The 16,225-nt window shown below is 50.3% G+C and overlaps 1 protein-coding gene across 1 annotated transcript; it reads right to left on the bottom strand.

The window, feature by feature from the left end:
- Positions 1-524: 524 nt before the first annotated feature.
- CALHM3 (calcium homeostasis modulator 3) lies at positions 525-10,478 on the bottom strand. The gene is made up of 4 exons (XM_032313424.1): positions 10,427-10,478; positions 6,668-7,074; positions 4,433-4,688; positions 525-1,371 (listed from the first exon to the last, which is right to left on the bottom strand). Exons 1-4 carry the CDS (start codon positions 10,445-10,447, stop codon positions 886-888), a joined length of 1,170 nt encoding a protein of 389 aa, XP_032169315.1. The 5' UTR covers positions 10,448-10,478; the 3' UTR covers positions 525-885.
- Positions 10,479-16,225: the final 5,747 nt, after the last annotated feature.

Genomic DNA, 16,225 nt, shown 5'->3' on the forward strand with positions numbered 1-16,225 from the left:
CCTCTGCCTCTCCACCTGTTCTCTCTCTCTCTTTCTCTGAAACAAATAAATTCAATCTAAAAACAACAACAACAACAAAAGGAACTTATCAAATCACCCGGGGTGCTTGTTAAGTGTGGGGGTGTCTGGGTCCACTCCGTCCGGATTTTCAGAGCCGGCCCAAATTCCACACACCTGGAGCTTGCTAGTGCTTGCTTATAGAGAAACTTGGTGGAAGCTACAGGAAGCCTAACCAGAGGGGTGAAAACCAATACACAAACTCTCTAGAGGGCCCAGGAGTATAGCAGCTTAGAATTATGTAGCAGACAGGCCTCCTGGGATCAAATTCCAGCTCCTACTCCTGGGTGACCCCAGGCAACTTAACCACTTTTGGCCTCAGTTTTCTCTTCTAAAATGGGGCTAATAATCATCCTACTTCATTGAATTATCATGAGGCTCAAATGAGTTATATAGGGAAAGACCTTAGAACATGTAGTAAGCACCACTGACACCTGTTAGATGTTATTATATTATTATTTCAAATTTGGAATCTGTACATCTAGGATCCAGAATCCACAGGCAGATCTACTCTGACTCTTGCTAGTTCACAAGTTCAGTATCCCCTGGGAACCTGACAGAAGGGCAGTCTTGGACCCAATCCTAGACGCACCAAATCAGAAACTGCATTTAGCAAGAGTTCGGGAGAACAGTGAGCAGCCTAAAGTTTGCCAAGCACTGCTTTAGAGCACACGGGAGGCCACACCCTGAAAGTGGGCCAGAGACTGGGCTATTTTGAGGAAGCATGCCAGCAAGGGTTAGGTTGTCCTGCCTCAGCATCTCCACAACCTGGAAACCCCCAGGCCGTTGCCAGCGCGGGGATTTCACATGGGGACACTGCTGGGGTCCCTACACATCAGTATGCTGAGACAGCCTGGTGCCTGGGGCCACTGTGGGAACGCGATGGTTGAGGCCACGCGCCCAGAGCCCCGGGGATGCCACGAGGTCGAGCGGCGGTTTGCTGGAGTACCACGTGCTCAGGAGGCGATCCACCTGCTCCCGGCTGGAAACCGCCCGCAGGTGGGCCTTCCTGCTTCCGTCGCCGTCCAGGCCGCTGGGCATCTCAGGTGGCTCGCGGCCCCTGCCCGCGGCGTCCCGGCTCAGCCCGCGCGCCCGCATCTCACTCTGCATGCTGGCGAAGAAGTGCAGCACGCAGCGGTGGGCGAAGTCCCGCGCATGCTCACAGCACGTCTCGTCGAAGAGCTTCTGCTCCAGGTCCACGTAGTTACTCCAGTATCTGCGCTGCAGGAAGACTGTCTGGTCGAAGCAAGGTCTCAGGCAGCGGGCCAGGAAGGCCACGATGATCAGTAGCAGGGTGAGACTCCAGCCGATGGCCTGGGGGGTGGGGGGGTGGGGGCACCAGGTTAGATGTGTTCCAGGTCAGGTGCTATGCGGTATGTGGCAAGAGTGTCCCACAGTCTCTCCCTTATCCCTCCCATCTCTCCCAAATCTATCCATGTTCCCACTTAGTCATCCATCCTACCATCCACCTCCTCCCATCTTCGCTTGCATTCAGTCTTCCTTGCACCATCCATCTGTCCAGCAATATTGTCCATCTGTCCAATATTTCTCCATCCACCCATCCCGCCGTCTACCTTCTCACCTGAAACGACGTCTCAGCATCCCCTCCAGCCATCCTCGCAGCGGACCTTCTGTCTGTCCATCATACGTCCTCCAACCCATCCATCCCTGTTCCCATACTCTCATCCTTTCCTCCATTTATCTGTCCACCCACCCACCCACCCCTCGTCCTCCCAACCTCCCTCCTGAAGAAACCAGAATACGTCCCCCCAAAGTATGCCTCTTTGACTTAAAAATTGTCTTGAATGGAAGAGAAGAAGCAACAGCCATAGGAACAGCTCTCCTTACCCTCCTCTTCTGTACCTAAGGCAGGAAGTACACGCTCCTTGTACTGGGAGACCACTCTTAGCAGCCCAGGGACAGCACCAGAGGAATCTCACGATACACCTTACTCCTTCAGTGTCCTCGGAGACGAACACTGCTCTGCTTTGTCCTGTCATTGCTCTCCAAAGGTATTGCTCTTGTTTGTTTGTTGTTTTAAAGATTTCATTTATTTATTTGACACAGAGAGAGCGCACAAGGAGGCAGAGAGGCAGGCGGGGGGGGGGGGGGGGAAGCAGGCTCCCTGCTGAGCAGAGAGCCCGATGTGGGGCTCGATCCCAGGACCCTGAGACCATGGCAAGAGCTGAAGCAGAGGCTTAACGCACTGAGCCACCCGGGAGCCCCGATAGTGCTCTTTTCGAAGATGGCAGATAAGCTGCAGTTCTAAGCGACCACTTTGAGTTATTCTTTCTGTTTCAAGTTTCTCCCATGTGATGTGTACTGTGCACATTAAGAAACTGTTTTTCTGGCGTGCCTGGGTGGCTCAGTGGGTTAAAGCCTCTGCCTTCAGCTCAGGTCATGGTCTCAGGGTCCTGGGATCGAGTCCCGCATCGGGCTCTCTGCTCAGCAGGGAGCCTGCTTCCCTTCCTCTCTCTCTGCCTGCCTCTCTGCCTACTTGTGATCTCTCTCTGTCAAATAAAATAAATAAAATCTTTAAAAAAAAAAAAAAAAAGAAAGAAACTGTTTTTCTCCTGTTAATCTTTTTGTTAGAGTCTCAGCTGAAAACCCAAGCTGGGTGGAAGCAAAGTTTTGCCTCCCTTACACTCCGCCCACGCGTCATCCGTCCGTCCACCCGCCCGTGCATCCATCTATCATCCTTTCATTTTTTTTATCCGGTTCTTCATCTATCCTCACACGTGCTTATGTAGCCCATCTATGAAGTCGCGCGTCCTATATTTTGGGAGAGGCACTAGGGACTCCTGGAACTCACACTTCAGTGGAGGAACCAATGAAATTGGTGATAGACTGGTTGAATGCCCTGTTGAGGGTCATATAAGGGATTATGGGAATACAGAGACGGGACACCCAACCTGAACTTGAGGGCTCAGGGAACAGTGAGGCAGATGCTGACATGAGTAACAGTTATATAGGACATAAACAGGGAACAGTGTGCCAAGCCAAGCATGATGAAAGACTTGAAGGATTCCCTGAGTCTGGAACCCACACATGCCCGGCACCCCCTAACCCTCCTCTCTACCCATCCAAAGCTTTAGTCTCTCCAAGGCCATGCTTAAGACCAAGCAACTGTGTGCTCCTGGGGCAGAGAAATCACTCCTCTAAGCCACAAAGACATATTTGAACCCTTATCATTAGTGGATGTGGTTCATGAAGCTCTCTCATTGGCCTCTCTCAGGACCCTTCCTTTCCCCTACTAATTAAAAATAGTCGTGTGGGGGTTTTACACATGAAGGTGCCAGTTAACCTCCATCTGAGTCAGGACTCCAACCCTGGTGTGACTGAAGATTCTACACTCTTTCCAGCGAACGAGCGAGAACCCAGAGAGTTTAATCCTACAGGGCCCATCCACGTGGAGGAGACCAAACCTCCCTTGATTTTGTAGGAGAGGCTGAGACCCAGAGGGGAGTGATGTGGCCAAGGCAGAGTTGGACCCAAAATCAAATGTGTCCTGAATGCTGGCCCTCTCTCCATCACGCATGGGCCTGCATTTGCCACAAGTTTGTCCTGGCTCCCACAGAGGGCTGGGTTGTGTTTTTAGTCCCTGTAGCCCCAGCTTGCTCTGCATATAAATACTTTGGGGGGGGGGGTACCCAGCCCCGACTGGGGCTCTGGGAGGAATCTGGAGTCTGGGCCAGGGGTGGGGCTGGAGTCTGCCCCCAGGCTGATGGAGTGGGGGTGCCAGTGTGGGGATCCAGAGGCCTGGGTAGGACCTGCATTTCAGGGAGGTGGTTCAGAGGGCTGGGAGTGATGACAGTTCAGCTCCCCGCCCTGCCTCTTAGGAGCTGTGCAACTTGGGCCTGTGAACTAAACTCTCAGGACCTCCATTTCCTTATCTGTAAAATGGGATGATGATGATTGCACCCCCTCATAAGGTTGTTCTGAGAATAAATGAAGTAATGCATATGAAATGCTTACCCAGTGTCTGACACATAAATCCTCAATAAATAGTAATAGGAGTGAGTATGATTTCTGGGAGGTGCTGAGAATGTGCGTATGGGTTGGGGGCAGGGCAGAGGAATGTATCTCCAGGGCTTTTGTCATCTAGCTTCCTGGGGATAGAATGCACTGACTCCTGGAGAGTCTCTGGTCTCTGCTGTGGAGGCACTTAGTGTTGAAGGCGAAGTGTCCACTTCCTAAGGCCCCCTTAGTGTCCTGTATGTGGGTCCCACTCCTAGCCTTCCAGGGACCACCTGCTCCTTCCTTGTGTTTCCAGCAGTGGGGAGGGGCCCCAGGAAACCCTCTGTACCTCCTCGCCCACGCCGCTCAGAACCAGTGCAGGAGATTTTCCAGGGCTGGGGAGAACCACCCGAATTACCTGGGACAGGCACCGTAGGTAGCGGGACACTGCTTTTCTAGCGGGGCTGTCCCTGACCAGCTCATCCTCCTTGCAGGGCACCTTGGCCAGGAAGAGCTGCACCTGGCTGGGGGTCATGTTGGCAAAGTCCAGAAACTTTTCGGGGTCCACGGAGCTGCTGAAGGCACACACGAAGCACTTCCCATCAAGGAGGGCCAGGAGGATCCAGACGAGGGGGGCGGCCAGTGCCCTCTGCAGCACAGAGGAGCACATATACCTAGGGGTAGCAGAAGGCAGGGGGTTAAGAGGGGCAGCTGGGATTCAGCTGCAGCAGGAAGGCCACAGGAGGGATGCAAGGATGGACTTCCCAGGAGGGCTAGGAGATGCCTGGTGTGGTGGGTCCCACTGCAGAGGTCCCAGCAGCAGAGGCTGGGAGGCTGGAGGGCTGGGGCTCCGGGAGGTCAGGAAAGTCCGGACTGGCAGCCCAGGACTGGAACACTGGGGAGCGGATATGCCTCTTCCTCTCAGGCTCTCCTGGTGCCTTTCCCATGCCAGAGGCACATTAGATCTTGGGTGACGAGTTCCATTCGTGTGGCAGGACTGTGGGCCTCTGACCTCAACTACCTGAGCGGTTCTGCCCGAGGGTTTTGGGGGAGTCTCTGCTCTCAGAGGGGGACGCTGGAAGCCAGGACAGTTAACAACCCCAATCAACCTTCCGTCCACAGGGACCCCAGCTTCCTAGACTCTCAGTGGGACAGTTCTGAGGTGTGTTCTACCCATGTTCTCAGAGGGTCCTCAGAAGGACTGACCCCGGTGAGCCACTTATTATCACCTTCTCCCCAGAGCTGCTTCTGGGGGGAGCCAGCCCCACCCAATAACCCTTCCAGGATCAGTGCCTCAGACCCTTCCCTCCAGGTCCAAAGTACCCCACCCCCAGCACCGTCCCCAGGGGCCTCTCCTGCCCTCTGCTCTTCTGGAGGTTGGGTGCTGATCCCAGGACAGGAGCCCCATGGAGCTGCACTCCCTGGGCCCCAGAGGAAAAGGCAAAGGACACAGCCAGTGCATGTGACCCTCCCTGCGAGGCTGAATCACGGGGAGCACGGGACCCCCAGTGAGTTAGGAAGCAGAGGCAGCTGAGCCCCTGTTTCTGACTTGAACTGCATACAAAACGTACAATGGTGTCTGCTGGGGGTGTGTATACGGGTGCATGGCCTCCCCTGCGGGGAGCTACAAATCCATCCGAGATCAGGGTGGCCCTGGTGTTTTCCAGGGGCATTGTGGTTGGAAGGTGGACCTGAGGACGTGTTATGGACTTACGTTACATACGCTTGAGAACACCGCGATTGTCCATGCCAAACAGAGGGGAAAGGGGGCGATCATCAGCAGGCTGAAATCCACCAAGCCCCTCTGGCCTCTACCCACAGATCTAGAGCACTTTGACCTTTTGTCTGAAACACTGAGGGGAGTGGCGTCAGCTTGGGAGCACTGAGGGAGTGCACCTGTGTTTGAATCTGGGCCGTGCCTCTTCCTCGTTATAGGAGCTCAGTCAGGTCACTTAACCTCTCTGCCTCAGGGGTCTCATCCTTAAAAATGGGTCTACTCCTGGAGCAGACCCAGAGTCGAGTAAGAATTGAGAGGCTGCGCACACATGGTACTGGGTATAGAGGTTGGCACGGAGCGGGGGTTCGATCCCAGGACCGTGGAACCGTGATCTGAGCTTAGTGCCTGAGCCACCCAGGCGCCCCCAACAGCTGGTTTCGATACGGTGCCCCAAGCAAGTGAGAGGCTCTGAGGACCCTGTGGTACAGCAGGTGAGGTCCTAGACCCTGGGGAAGCTTGCAGGAGAGGGAATGCAGCCTTGAAGCCAGTCACGCCTCCGACGACGTGTGCGAGCAGCTGTGCGTGTCACGGGATGGTCCTTCATGTATGTGCTGAGTTAAAATACCTGGCCAGCCAACACATGTGACCTGGGCAAAACCTGGGAATCCTGTATCATCCCTGGGTCGCCAGTCCTGGCCACGGAAGGGTGACGGATGACAGGAAAGGAAATGTCTGTTTTCGACATGGGAAGTGACTAAGGGGGTCTCTGTGAGCTGATGTCACCCCAGCTGGGGAAAGGAGGGGACACAGGTGATAGTGTCCATGGGGGGGAAGCCCTCCCGATACCCATGAGGATCACCGGGCCTGGGGAGTCACCTGGCAGTGTCTGAGGGGGGAGGCCCTGACAGTGCCCACCCAGGTAGTGTGGGACCGCACCTGACGATGCCCGGATCCTTCCTCCGCTGCCCCGCAGGCCGGCGCCACTCCTCAACCATCACCACGGACTGCCGGTTGGCAAGGAGGCCGCAGAGGAAGAGGGCGAGCGGGGGTGTGAGCAGCAGGCCCAGGCCGTAGAGGGCATTGTAGCGCGCCAGGCAGGGGCAGTTGAAGTCGAAGGAGGAATACATCTTGACCGTGACCGCGGCCAGCAGCAAGCAGACGCCATTCATCACGGACTCTGAGCTGGACTGGAAGTGCTGGAAGAACATGCGGAACTTTTCCATAGCCTCGGCCTCGCGGGGGTGGGCAGCCGTGGGCCCGGGAGAGCACTGAGGCTTCGGCCGCCTTCCCAGGCAAATCCAGATCCTTCTGGGGACAAGCCTGGGGGCTTGTCTTCCAAGGGGCTGAGGGGGCAAGGAAGGGGTGACGGTCAGCCCTCAGCCCAGACTCCTGGGGCTCAGCCACAGACGTAGGGCAAAGGCAGGATCTCTCTGCAAAGGCTCCCCTGCTCAGCCACGACTGTCCCCCTGGGCCACTCCTCTGTTCTCTGGAGGAAAGAGTCACTGCTCTGCGACCTGCCAGCCCAAAGCACCTCTAGGCAAATGTGCCCTGCCCTGTCACTCTACCCTCTCCAGCCCAATCCTCCCTCCCTTCAGGGTTTGGATACTGAGGCCCGACAGCTGGTGGCCCTTCTTGTGGGGGGATAGGCAAATTTTGGGTGTGGTAAGGCAACGATGCTGAGGGGACCAATGATATTTTCTGGTCTTGGTCAAAAACACGATTTGACTCAGCTGAGCTCAGGGAGATTTTTGTGTTGACTTTCATGCTGGGAGGGCCCAGTGGGCACCTCCCCCTGCCTGAAGGCTGCCTGGAGGAAAAGACCCTGGAGAAGAGTCTAAATGGTGTTTTGGCCTTTGCTGGGTGAGGGGCTGTGGAAGGGGAAGGCCTTCCTGGCAGAGGGCAGCGCGACGCAAGGAGGTGAGAAGCCCCCTGAGGTGGGCCAGGAGTCTGGGGTTGCTGGAATGTGGTATCAGACAGGGAGTGTCGTGAGAAGGGGCTGGAGGGGTCAGTGGGGGTCTGCAACCTTCCTCTCTGTTTTATTCCACTGTCCCCAGGTCAGCCCGGGCCTCTCTGAAGCATGGCCTCCCACACATCTCTCGTCTGCCTGGGTGGGACCAGGGGCTCCCGCAGCTTCCTAGCTTGGCATTCAAGGCCCTCCTAAATGTACCCAGGCATGCCCTCCTGTCTCCACACCTTTGCTGACACCCTCTTCCAGTTGGAACACCCTTGCTCCTCCCCTCTGATCCTCAAGAGGCAGCTCAAATGCAGCACTGTCCCCCAGCACCCACTGGTGACCGCAGCTCTGGGGGAGCCTCTCTTCCCCTTTGGCCCCTGAAAGGTTGCCTCAGCCTGTTATTATTAATCCTCCTCAGGGGTGGGGTGTGGCTCTCCCAGTGAGGGCAGTGACGTGGCCTGCAATGTTGTTTTCTGTAGCATCGAGCGTGGCGTTGAGGGTATTTGAAGGCAGACCATCCTACATATGTGCGAATTTCATAACTGTGCGGTCTGTACCTATAATGAGATAGCGACAGACAGAAACCGGGGTCTTACTTATTAACTGTATTTTACATCATGAGAGTGTTAGTGTGGGTCGTAGGAGACAGGATTACCGTGTGAGGGACAATGAGGAGGATGCTGGAGGAGGTGGGAGGCCATCCTGGGTATGCAAGTGTGATTCTGAGTGAGAAACTCTTCTAGCCTGATTCAGGCTCCTAACGTAGCTGAGAACCACCACCGCCATTCTTCAGGTGGGTGTGGGTTCCAGAGAGGGTGGACATCTGTCGGAGGTCACACAGCCTAGTGGGGACAGAGCCAGGAAGGGAGCTGGGATCCCCTTTCTGTGACTTCCAGGACCTACTCACCTGCTGGGCGGCTGAACGTAAGAGCCGCCAAGGCCGATAACCTAGGGATTCGCCAGAAAAAGCAAACAATCTTTCTGGGAGAACATGGCAGGAAACTGGAACAAGGTCTCTCCCAGTTTATGCTGTTCACAGGTCCAACGTGAGAGGCGAGACAGAGCCGCCTGGTCCGCCCACCACAACTTAAAGAGATATTATCTCCCAGAGTTTGGGTGTAGTTTTACATTTTAAAAAGTCTGAATTTCCTTCCTTCCTCCCTTCCTTCCTTCCAAAAGATTTTATTTATTTATTTGTCAGAGAGAGAGAGAGAGCAGGGGGAGTGGCAGGCAGAGGGAGAAGCAGGCTCCCCGCTGAGCCGGGAGCCCAATTCAGGACTCGATCCCAGCACCCTGGGATCATGACCCGAGCCGAAGGCAGATGTTTAACCCAAGGAGCCACCCAGGCATCACCCAACATTCTTTATTTTCTAAATATCTACTTTTATAGTAACGATTTTAGAAATTTCCCAATAAATCATCAACTCTCTCTTGGAAAAACGCAAAGGGCTTATGGAACAGGTAAAAGGGGAGGAGGATCATATTTTGTTGCCAGGAGCCTGGGGCCTGCTGGACCAGGAGAGGCAGCGACCCGTGCACAGAACCTGAGAGAGACTGATTTTCCTCCTGTGGGTGGGAGGGTATTAAATTGTAGATCTGCTGCGTGATAATACCTTAAAGCAGCCTTACTTCATTAAACCCCTTCCACACCCAGGGGTCTGTGTCTCTGTTTTTCTGGGTCTTTTCATTCTAGGGAAATTTTTTCAGTGCACGTTTTCATTTGAAATGGTGTCTTAAATCTTCTTAGCAGGTGGCAACATGGGTTAACTCGTAATCGGAAGATCTGTATAGAACAAGTCTTTGGTTTATTTTCTTTTCCTTAGGGTCTTGCAAATATATCTTGGGGGTCTTCCAGATTTTTTTTCCTGTTTAACAGGAACCTGAATACTGTTTGAGAAACCTTGGCTTTGCTGTTCTTGGAGTTCCTGTGACTGAAGGGTTCGCTGGGTCTAGGTGCTACTGGAGAAAACTCAGCCTATCTGGAGTGTGAGTTGTGAGTGTGTGTGTGTGCGAGCACATACATGCGTGTGTCTGGCTGTATACGTACTTATGGGTGGCATGTGTGTACATGCATGCGTGTGTGTGGTACGTATGCATAGTGTTTGTATATAAGTGTGTGTCTTCTGAAATACAGGTATGGCTCTGTTTCTTCTTTTTGTAGTGAGCACACTCTCCCCTGAGGGTTCTTACTCTCTCTCTTTTTCTTTTTCTTTTTTTTTTTTTTAAAGATTTTATTTATTTATTTGACAGAGAGAAATCACAAGTAGATGGAGAGGCAGGCAGAGAGAGAGAGAGGGAAGCAGGCTCCCTGCCGAGCAGCGAGCCCGATGCGGGACTCGATCCCAGGACCCTGAGATCATGACCTGAGCCGAAGCAGCGGCTTAACCCACTGAGCCACCCAGGCGCCCCTCTCTCTCTTTTTCCTTCAAAAGGAAGACACCGGGGGCGCCTGGGTGGCTCAGTGGGTTAAAGCCTCTGCCTTTGGCTCTGGTCATGATCCCAGAGTCCTGGGATCGAGCCCCGCATCGGGCTCTCTGCTTAGTGGGGAGCCTGCTTCCCCCTCTCTCTCTGCCTGCCTCTCTAACTACTTGTGATCTCTTGTCTGTCAAATAAATAAATAAAATCTTAAAAAACAAAAAAACAAAAAAAACAAAAGGAAGACACCAGAAGTGTGTCCCTCTTGTGGCTCAGGATGGGAGGGCTATAGTTCCCTGGTGTCTAACAGAGTGTCGGGAGCCCACCTGGTCTTCCACTCTGATCATGAGGCCTCTGCAGGATCCTCATGATGACCTTTGGGTCTGTCTCTGGCAGACGTGGGGGAAATCAACGTGGACCTTTGCTCTGGGGTCTCCATGGAGCCCGGTGGCCCTTCAAGGACTGGAAAGAAGATGAGAATGAAGGCGGTGGGTGGGGGTGGGGGGTTGTGAGTCTGACAAATGGCGTGGGAACAGCCCATCTGAGAAAATCTTCACCTGGATTCCTTTCCCATTCTTTATACCCAAATCCATTCCAAACGGCTCAAAGACTTCTGTGTAAAAATTACAAGCATAACAATTCTACAATAGAATGTAGGTGGATGTATTCATGACCAGAGGCTAGTCGAGGCCTTGGTGAACAGAGCACAGAAGTCAGCCGCTCTGAAGGAGAAGAGCTTTAAAACAGGCCTCGACTGTGGGCAAAATACCAGTAAACAGAGTAAAAATATCAAACTTAAAAAAAGGCATTTGCCAGACAAAGACCTACGTTCCTTAATTTGCAGAGATCATATAAATCAATGAAAGAGGTGAATCATCCTATGGGAAAATTGGCAAAGGACATCAATGGGTGTCCTTTCACAGAAAAACAAGTGGCCCCAAATCCTGCAAAGATTCTAATTCTCACCTATAATTAAATACAATCTTAAGAATCAGGTGCCTCTTTAAACTTACCATATTGTTGGAAACTAAAGGGTTGATGGTATCTGATGTCAATGAGGACTCTGGGAAACAGCTGCTTTCATAAGCTGATGGTCAGGGTACAAATTTGTAGGGATCTTCTAGGACCATTTGGTAATATATTGAAAGCAAAATTTTATTTATTTATTTTTTTAAAAGGTTTTATTTATTTATTTAACAGAGAAAGAGACAGCGGGAGAGGGAACCCAAGCAGGGGGAGTGGGAGAGGGAGAAGCAGCTTCTCTGCTGAGCAGGGGGCTGGATGCAGGGCTCAATCCCAGGACCCTGGGATCATGACCTGAGCCGAAGGTAGAAGCTTCACCAACTGAGTTACCCAGGAGCCCTTGTTGATTTTTCAATGCGTACATATGAATTTTATTTTTAAAAGATCAATAAGAGGCTGTTTTGTGCCCTTGGTATGGGGGGGCTTACCTCTCATATTTATAATCTTAATTTCTATAGCGCCTACCATGGAAGCAAATGCCTTCTATATTGCTAGGTACATATCCACTCCAGGGGTTGTAAATAAGTTGTTCTGTACATAAAAAAGCAAGCCTGTTTTTGATCTTCCAAAAGGAAAAACAGAAGAAAAAAAGAAAAGAAAAAAGAGGCTACCTGGGCGGTGGATTTATGGAATTAAAAAATATTTTTGCGGGGCGCCTGGGTGGCTCAGTGGGTTAAAGCCTCTGCCTTCGGCTTGGGTCATGATTCCAGGGTCCTGGGATCGAGCCCTGCATCAGGCTCTCTGCTCAGCAAGGAGCCTGCTTCCCTTCCTTTCTCTGCCTGCCTCTCTGCCTACCTGTGATCTCTGTCAAATAAATAAATAAAATCTTTAAAAAATATATGTTTCCATATATACATTGAGATATGTTATTAGAAAATAGGGTTAAAACACATGACACTCACAAAATAACAGATCCCAATTCAGACGTTAATATCCTTCTACTCTTAAATTTCTGGTCTTCACTCCACAGGATACGGATTGTGGGATAATTTCCTTAGTTCACAACACATCTCTAACTCCTTTTCTCAGAAGAAAGAGATAAGCCTGGTTTTGTGATATTATTTCCACCTCTCTCTTTTTTTTCACATGACTAACAAGATGTGAACCCGGCTTTTCTAACCAAACTGACGTGAAGCTGTTTCTAGCCCCTGCCGAGGAGGGCTGGTTTTCTGGCATGGAGATCTTCCCAGGGGTGACATCCGATCCGAGATGATGGGCCAAATGCAGAGACTTGGGGACAAACACAGGTGGCTTGAACTGGTGGGGAGGGGAGCCCATCCAGTTGGATTTTCTGGATTGCTCAATAAATATCAAAGCCAGAGTGGCTCCAGGGCACCCCTTCCCCTGTTGGCTGCCCATGCAAACTCTGGAGTCTTCTGAGATTGCTCCTTGTAGTTGAGTAGACATAGAGGGGCTTGTGGGAAGACAGCTGGGCTGGGAGTTGCAAATCCCAGCTCTGATCGTGATCAGGTGCTCAGAGAACTAAGCTAGGAAGGGCCCCCGTTATTGGCCATATACCCTCAAGTTCTAGCCATAGGCAATAGCTGTTCTGTGGGCATCCGCCCAGTGCCAGGTGCTGTGCTGGTGCTGGGCACACAGGTGCTCAATTCAAGTACCAGATGCAGCCAGGGGGGCGTCTCAGTGTGAACTGGAGCTCTCTGGAGAGGACCTATCCTCCCTCAGTCCTGGAAAAGGGTATTTGTTGGTAAGTTGGAGCTCCTTTGGGGCAGCCATCGTGATGAGGAGGACTCTTGGGAGGTCCGATCTCAGGATGAACGATGAGAAAGGAGCCTTAGTGAAGCAAATAATACCTAGAGGGTAGAATTTCAGTGGCTCAAGACTAGGGCTGATTTCTTCACTGATACATTTTCTTTACAATGAAATAGCTAAGGGAAGCTATTAAAGTATGTGTTTCCCTCACCCCCATCCCCCAAAAGCTCTCTTTGTTTTGAGAGAGAAAAAGGGCAACCTGTAAGCATTTTTAAAGGTGTTTTGATGGACTTGAATGTTTCCCCAAAATGTTTGCTGGGGACAAAGGGGATTCTAATGGAGTTCTAGCGCTACCTAGTGGTGGCTGAAGAGAGACTGAGGAGCTGGGAAGAGGAGGGGAGAGATGGGGACACCTGCTGGTTCCCGCTCACTCTGCTGAGAGAAAACTTCCCACTGGCTACCCTCAGTGGGTGGAGAGGGTCCCCTCTCTGCCCTGTCTTTCTCCACCAAAGACCAAAGGGGTCTTTGGTGAAGGTCGGGACAAGCGATTGCCTCTGTCACCTCTCTTGGAAAAGGTGCTAGGAGAGAGATGTCACACCACCAGCCACAGGGGAGAGATGCCTGGTCTAGGGGTGAAGGGCCTTTGAAGTGACTGAAGGCTATTGGCTTATTGGCCACGTGCCTCCTGACTCCTCTATCTGTCTTTCAACTTTTTCCAGGAAGGAGTTTTAAATTTTTATGTAGTCATATTTATCATATTTTTCCTTTATGATTTTTTGGTCTTCGCAACATTCTTAGGAAGGCTTTCCTGACAAGTAAAGGTATTTTATTTTATTATTAGTATTTTTTAAAGATTTATTTATTTGGCAGAGAGAGAGAGACAATGAGAGAGGGAACACAAATAGAGCAAGTGGGAGAGGGAGAATTGGCTCCCCGCCGAGCAGAGAGCCCGATGTGGGGCTCCATCTCAGGACCCTGGGATCATGACCTGAGCCGAAGGCAGATGCTTAACAACTGAGCCACCAAGGTTTCCCATATTTTATTTTTATATGTTTATTTTTAAGTAGGCTCCACATGGGCAGTGCAGAGCACAGTGAGGGGCTTGAACTCACGACCCTGAGATCAAGACCTGAGCTGGGAAACAGAGTCAGACGATTAACCAATTGACCACCCAGATGTCCCAAGTAAAGGTCATTTAAAACATCTATGAGGCCTGGTGGCTCAGTTGGTTGAGAATCTGACTCTGGATCATGAGTTCAAACCCCTAGTTGGGTCTTCTCCGTTAGTAATGGAAAAAGCAAACATCTGTGAGAGAAAAAAAGTGCTGAGGTATTACCACCATTTTGATCATTAAAAAGATGTTTTTCAGTTTGGTTATTGTCAATCTATTTCATGTTCATTATGGTCATGTGCTGCCTGGTTAACTTCCAGGAGCTGAGTCAAAGCACCTGGGAGTCTTTAGGGTTTCTCAGAAGTTTTAAGGCTCAGGAACCCAGTGAGGACACCTCTTCTGCAACAGGTGTCTTCCTCAGGCGGGGCACTTGGAGGAACCCCTTTGTGGGACAGGCACAGTATCGCAGAGATCTGGATTCAGACCACCCCAGGGCTGTAACTCAGTGTTTCTTTTATCAGCTCCTAGCCAGACATCTCAACTTCCCTAAGCCTTGAGATTTTCATTTGTAAAATGGGGATGATGAAAATGAAATAATAATAATAATAATAATAATAATAATAATAATAATAATAGTACCTACCTCCCAGGCTTGAATGAATTACTACAGACAAATTGCTTAGATGAAGGCCTGGTCCCTACGACTGAGTGCAGTCATACGACCACTATTACTGAGCCAGTGGCCCTGGGATGGGTCAAGAGGGATGCTGGACTCTTTTGAAGTCACTAGACAACTTTCCTAGGCAGGGATCTTGTGCTCCTCTTTCTGATGTTGGGTATTTTCCTTTCCGTGTGTAGCACAGGCGCCCCAGGTCTATGGGCTTTCTAAGGGTCTGCTTAAGACTGGAAAAAAAAATGATTGGCTCCAAATTATGATGGAAAATTTTCAAAGTCAAAATTAATAAATATTTACTTACTTGCCTACGAATGTAATGTTGTGTCAATTTCATTAATCATTACATGAGTACTCATAAAGGGGCTCCTGGGTGGCTCAGTGGGTTAATCATCTGCCTTTGGCTCAGGTCATGATTTCAGGGTCCTGGGATCGAGCTCAGTGGGGAGCCTGTTCCCTCTCTCTCTCTCTGCCTGCCTCTCTGCCTACGTGTGATCTCTCTCGCTCTGTCAAATAAATACATAAAATCTTTAAAAAAAATCATTACATGAATACTCACAAAGATTTCATTATGTTTAAAGACAATTGCAGGTTTTTTATACTTGGCAAGAAATCCAACACATCCATGATTGCTTAGAAATAAAACCAATTGTAAATTCAGTGAGATACTTGTGGTCCAATGATTCCAGAAGCCAAATTTATAAAAATACTTTAAAAATGTATAAGGCAGGAAAATTATGTTTAATGTGGGTTGTAGTATATTTGAGTGTGTTTGAGCTGAAACAGTTGAGCTCCAAGGATAAGAGTTTGGGGATTTGTGAAGATCTTACAATTGGTCATGGACCTGGGGGCCACCTCCCAGGGGGCAAGTCTGTCTATAGTTAGAATCATAGGGTAAGTAGCCTTTTCATATATTTTCTCATTTAGTAGTATATATTTAAGTTTCCTCCATGTCTTTTCATGGCTTGATAGCTCATTTCTCTTTAGCACCAAGTAATATTCTAGAGTCTGGATGTACCCCCGTCTGTTTATCCATTCGCCTGCTGAAGGACCTCTTCATTGCTTCTGAGTTTGGGCATGATGAGTAAAGCTGCTATAAACCTCCTTGTGCAGGTTTTATGTGGACGTAAGTTTTCCATTCCTTTGGGTAAATATCAAGGAGTGTAATTGCTGGATTGTATGGTAAGAGAGTGTTTTCTTATAAAAATCACCAAATTGTCTTACAAAGTGTCTGTACCACTTTGTATTCCCACCAGCAACAAATAAGCATTCCTATTGCGCTCCATATCCTCACCAGCATTTGGTGTCGTCAGTGTTCTGGATTTTGATCATTCTAATTAGCATGTATGGTATCTCCTCATTGACATAAGATGTGGGTCATCTTTTCATGTGTTTACTTGCCATCTGTAGATCATTTTTGGTGAAGGGTCTATGAGGGTCTTTGGCTCATTTTTAAAACCAGGTTCTTTGTTTTCTTATTGTTCAGTTTTAAGAGTTCTTTACATGTTTTGGATAACAGTCTTTTGTCAGGTATGTCTTTTGCAAATATTTTTCTCCTAGGCTCTTTGGTTTGTCCTTTATTCTCTTGACCGTGTCTTTTGCAGAACA

This window comes from Mustela erminea, chromosome 14 (assembly GCF_009829155.1).
Source record: "Mustela erminea isolate mMusErm1 chromosome 14, mMusErm1.Pri, whole genome shotgun sequence".
Taxonomy (NCBI): Eukaryota; Metazoa; Chordata; class Mammalia; order Carnivora; family Mustelidae; genus Mustela; species Mustela erminea.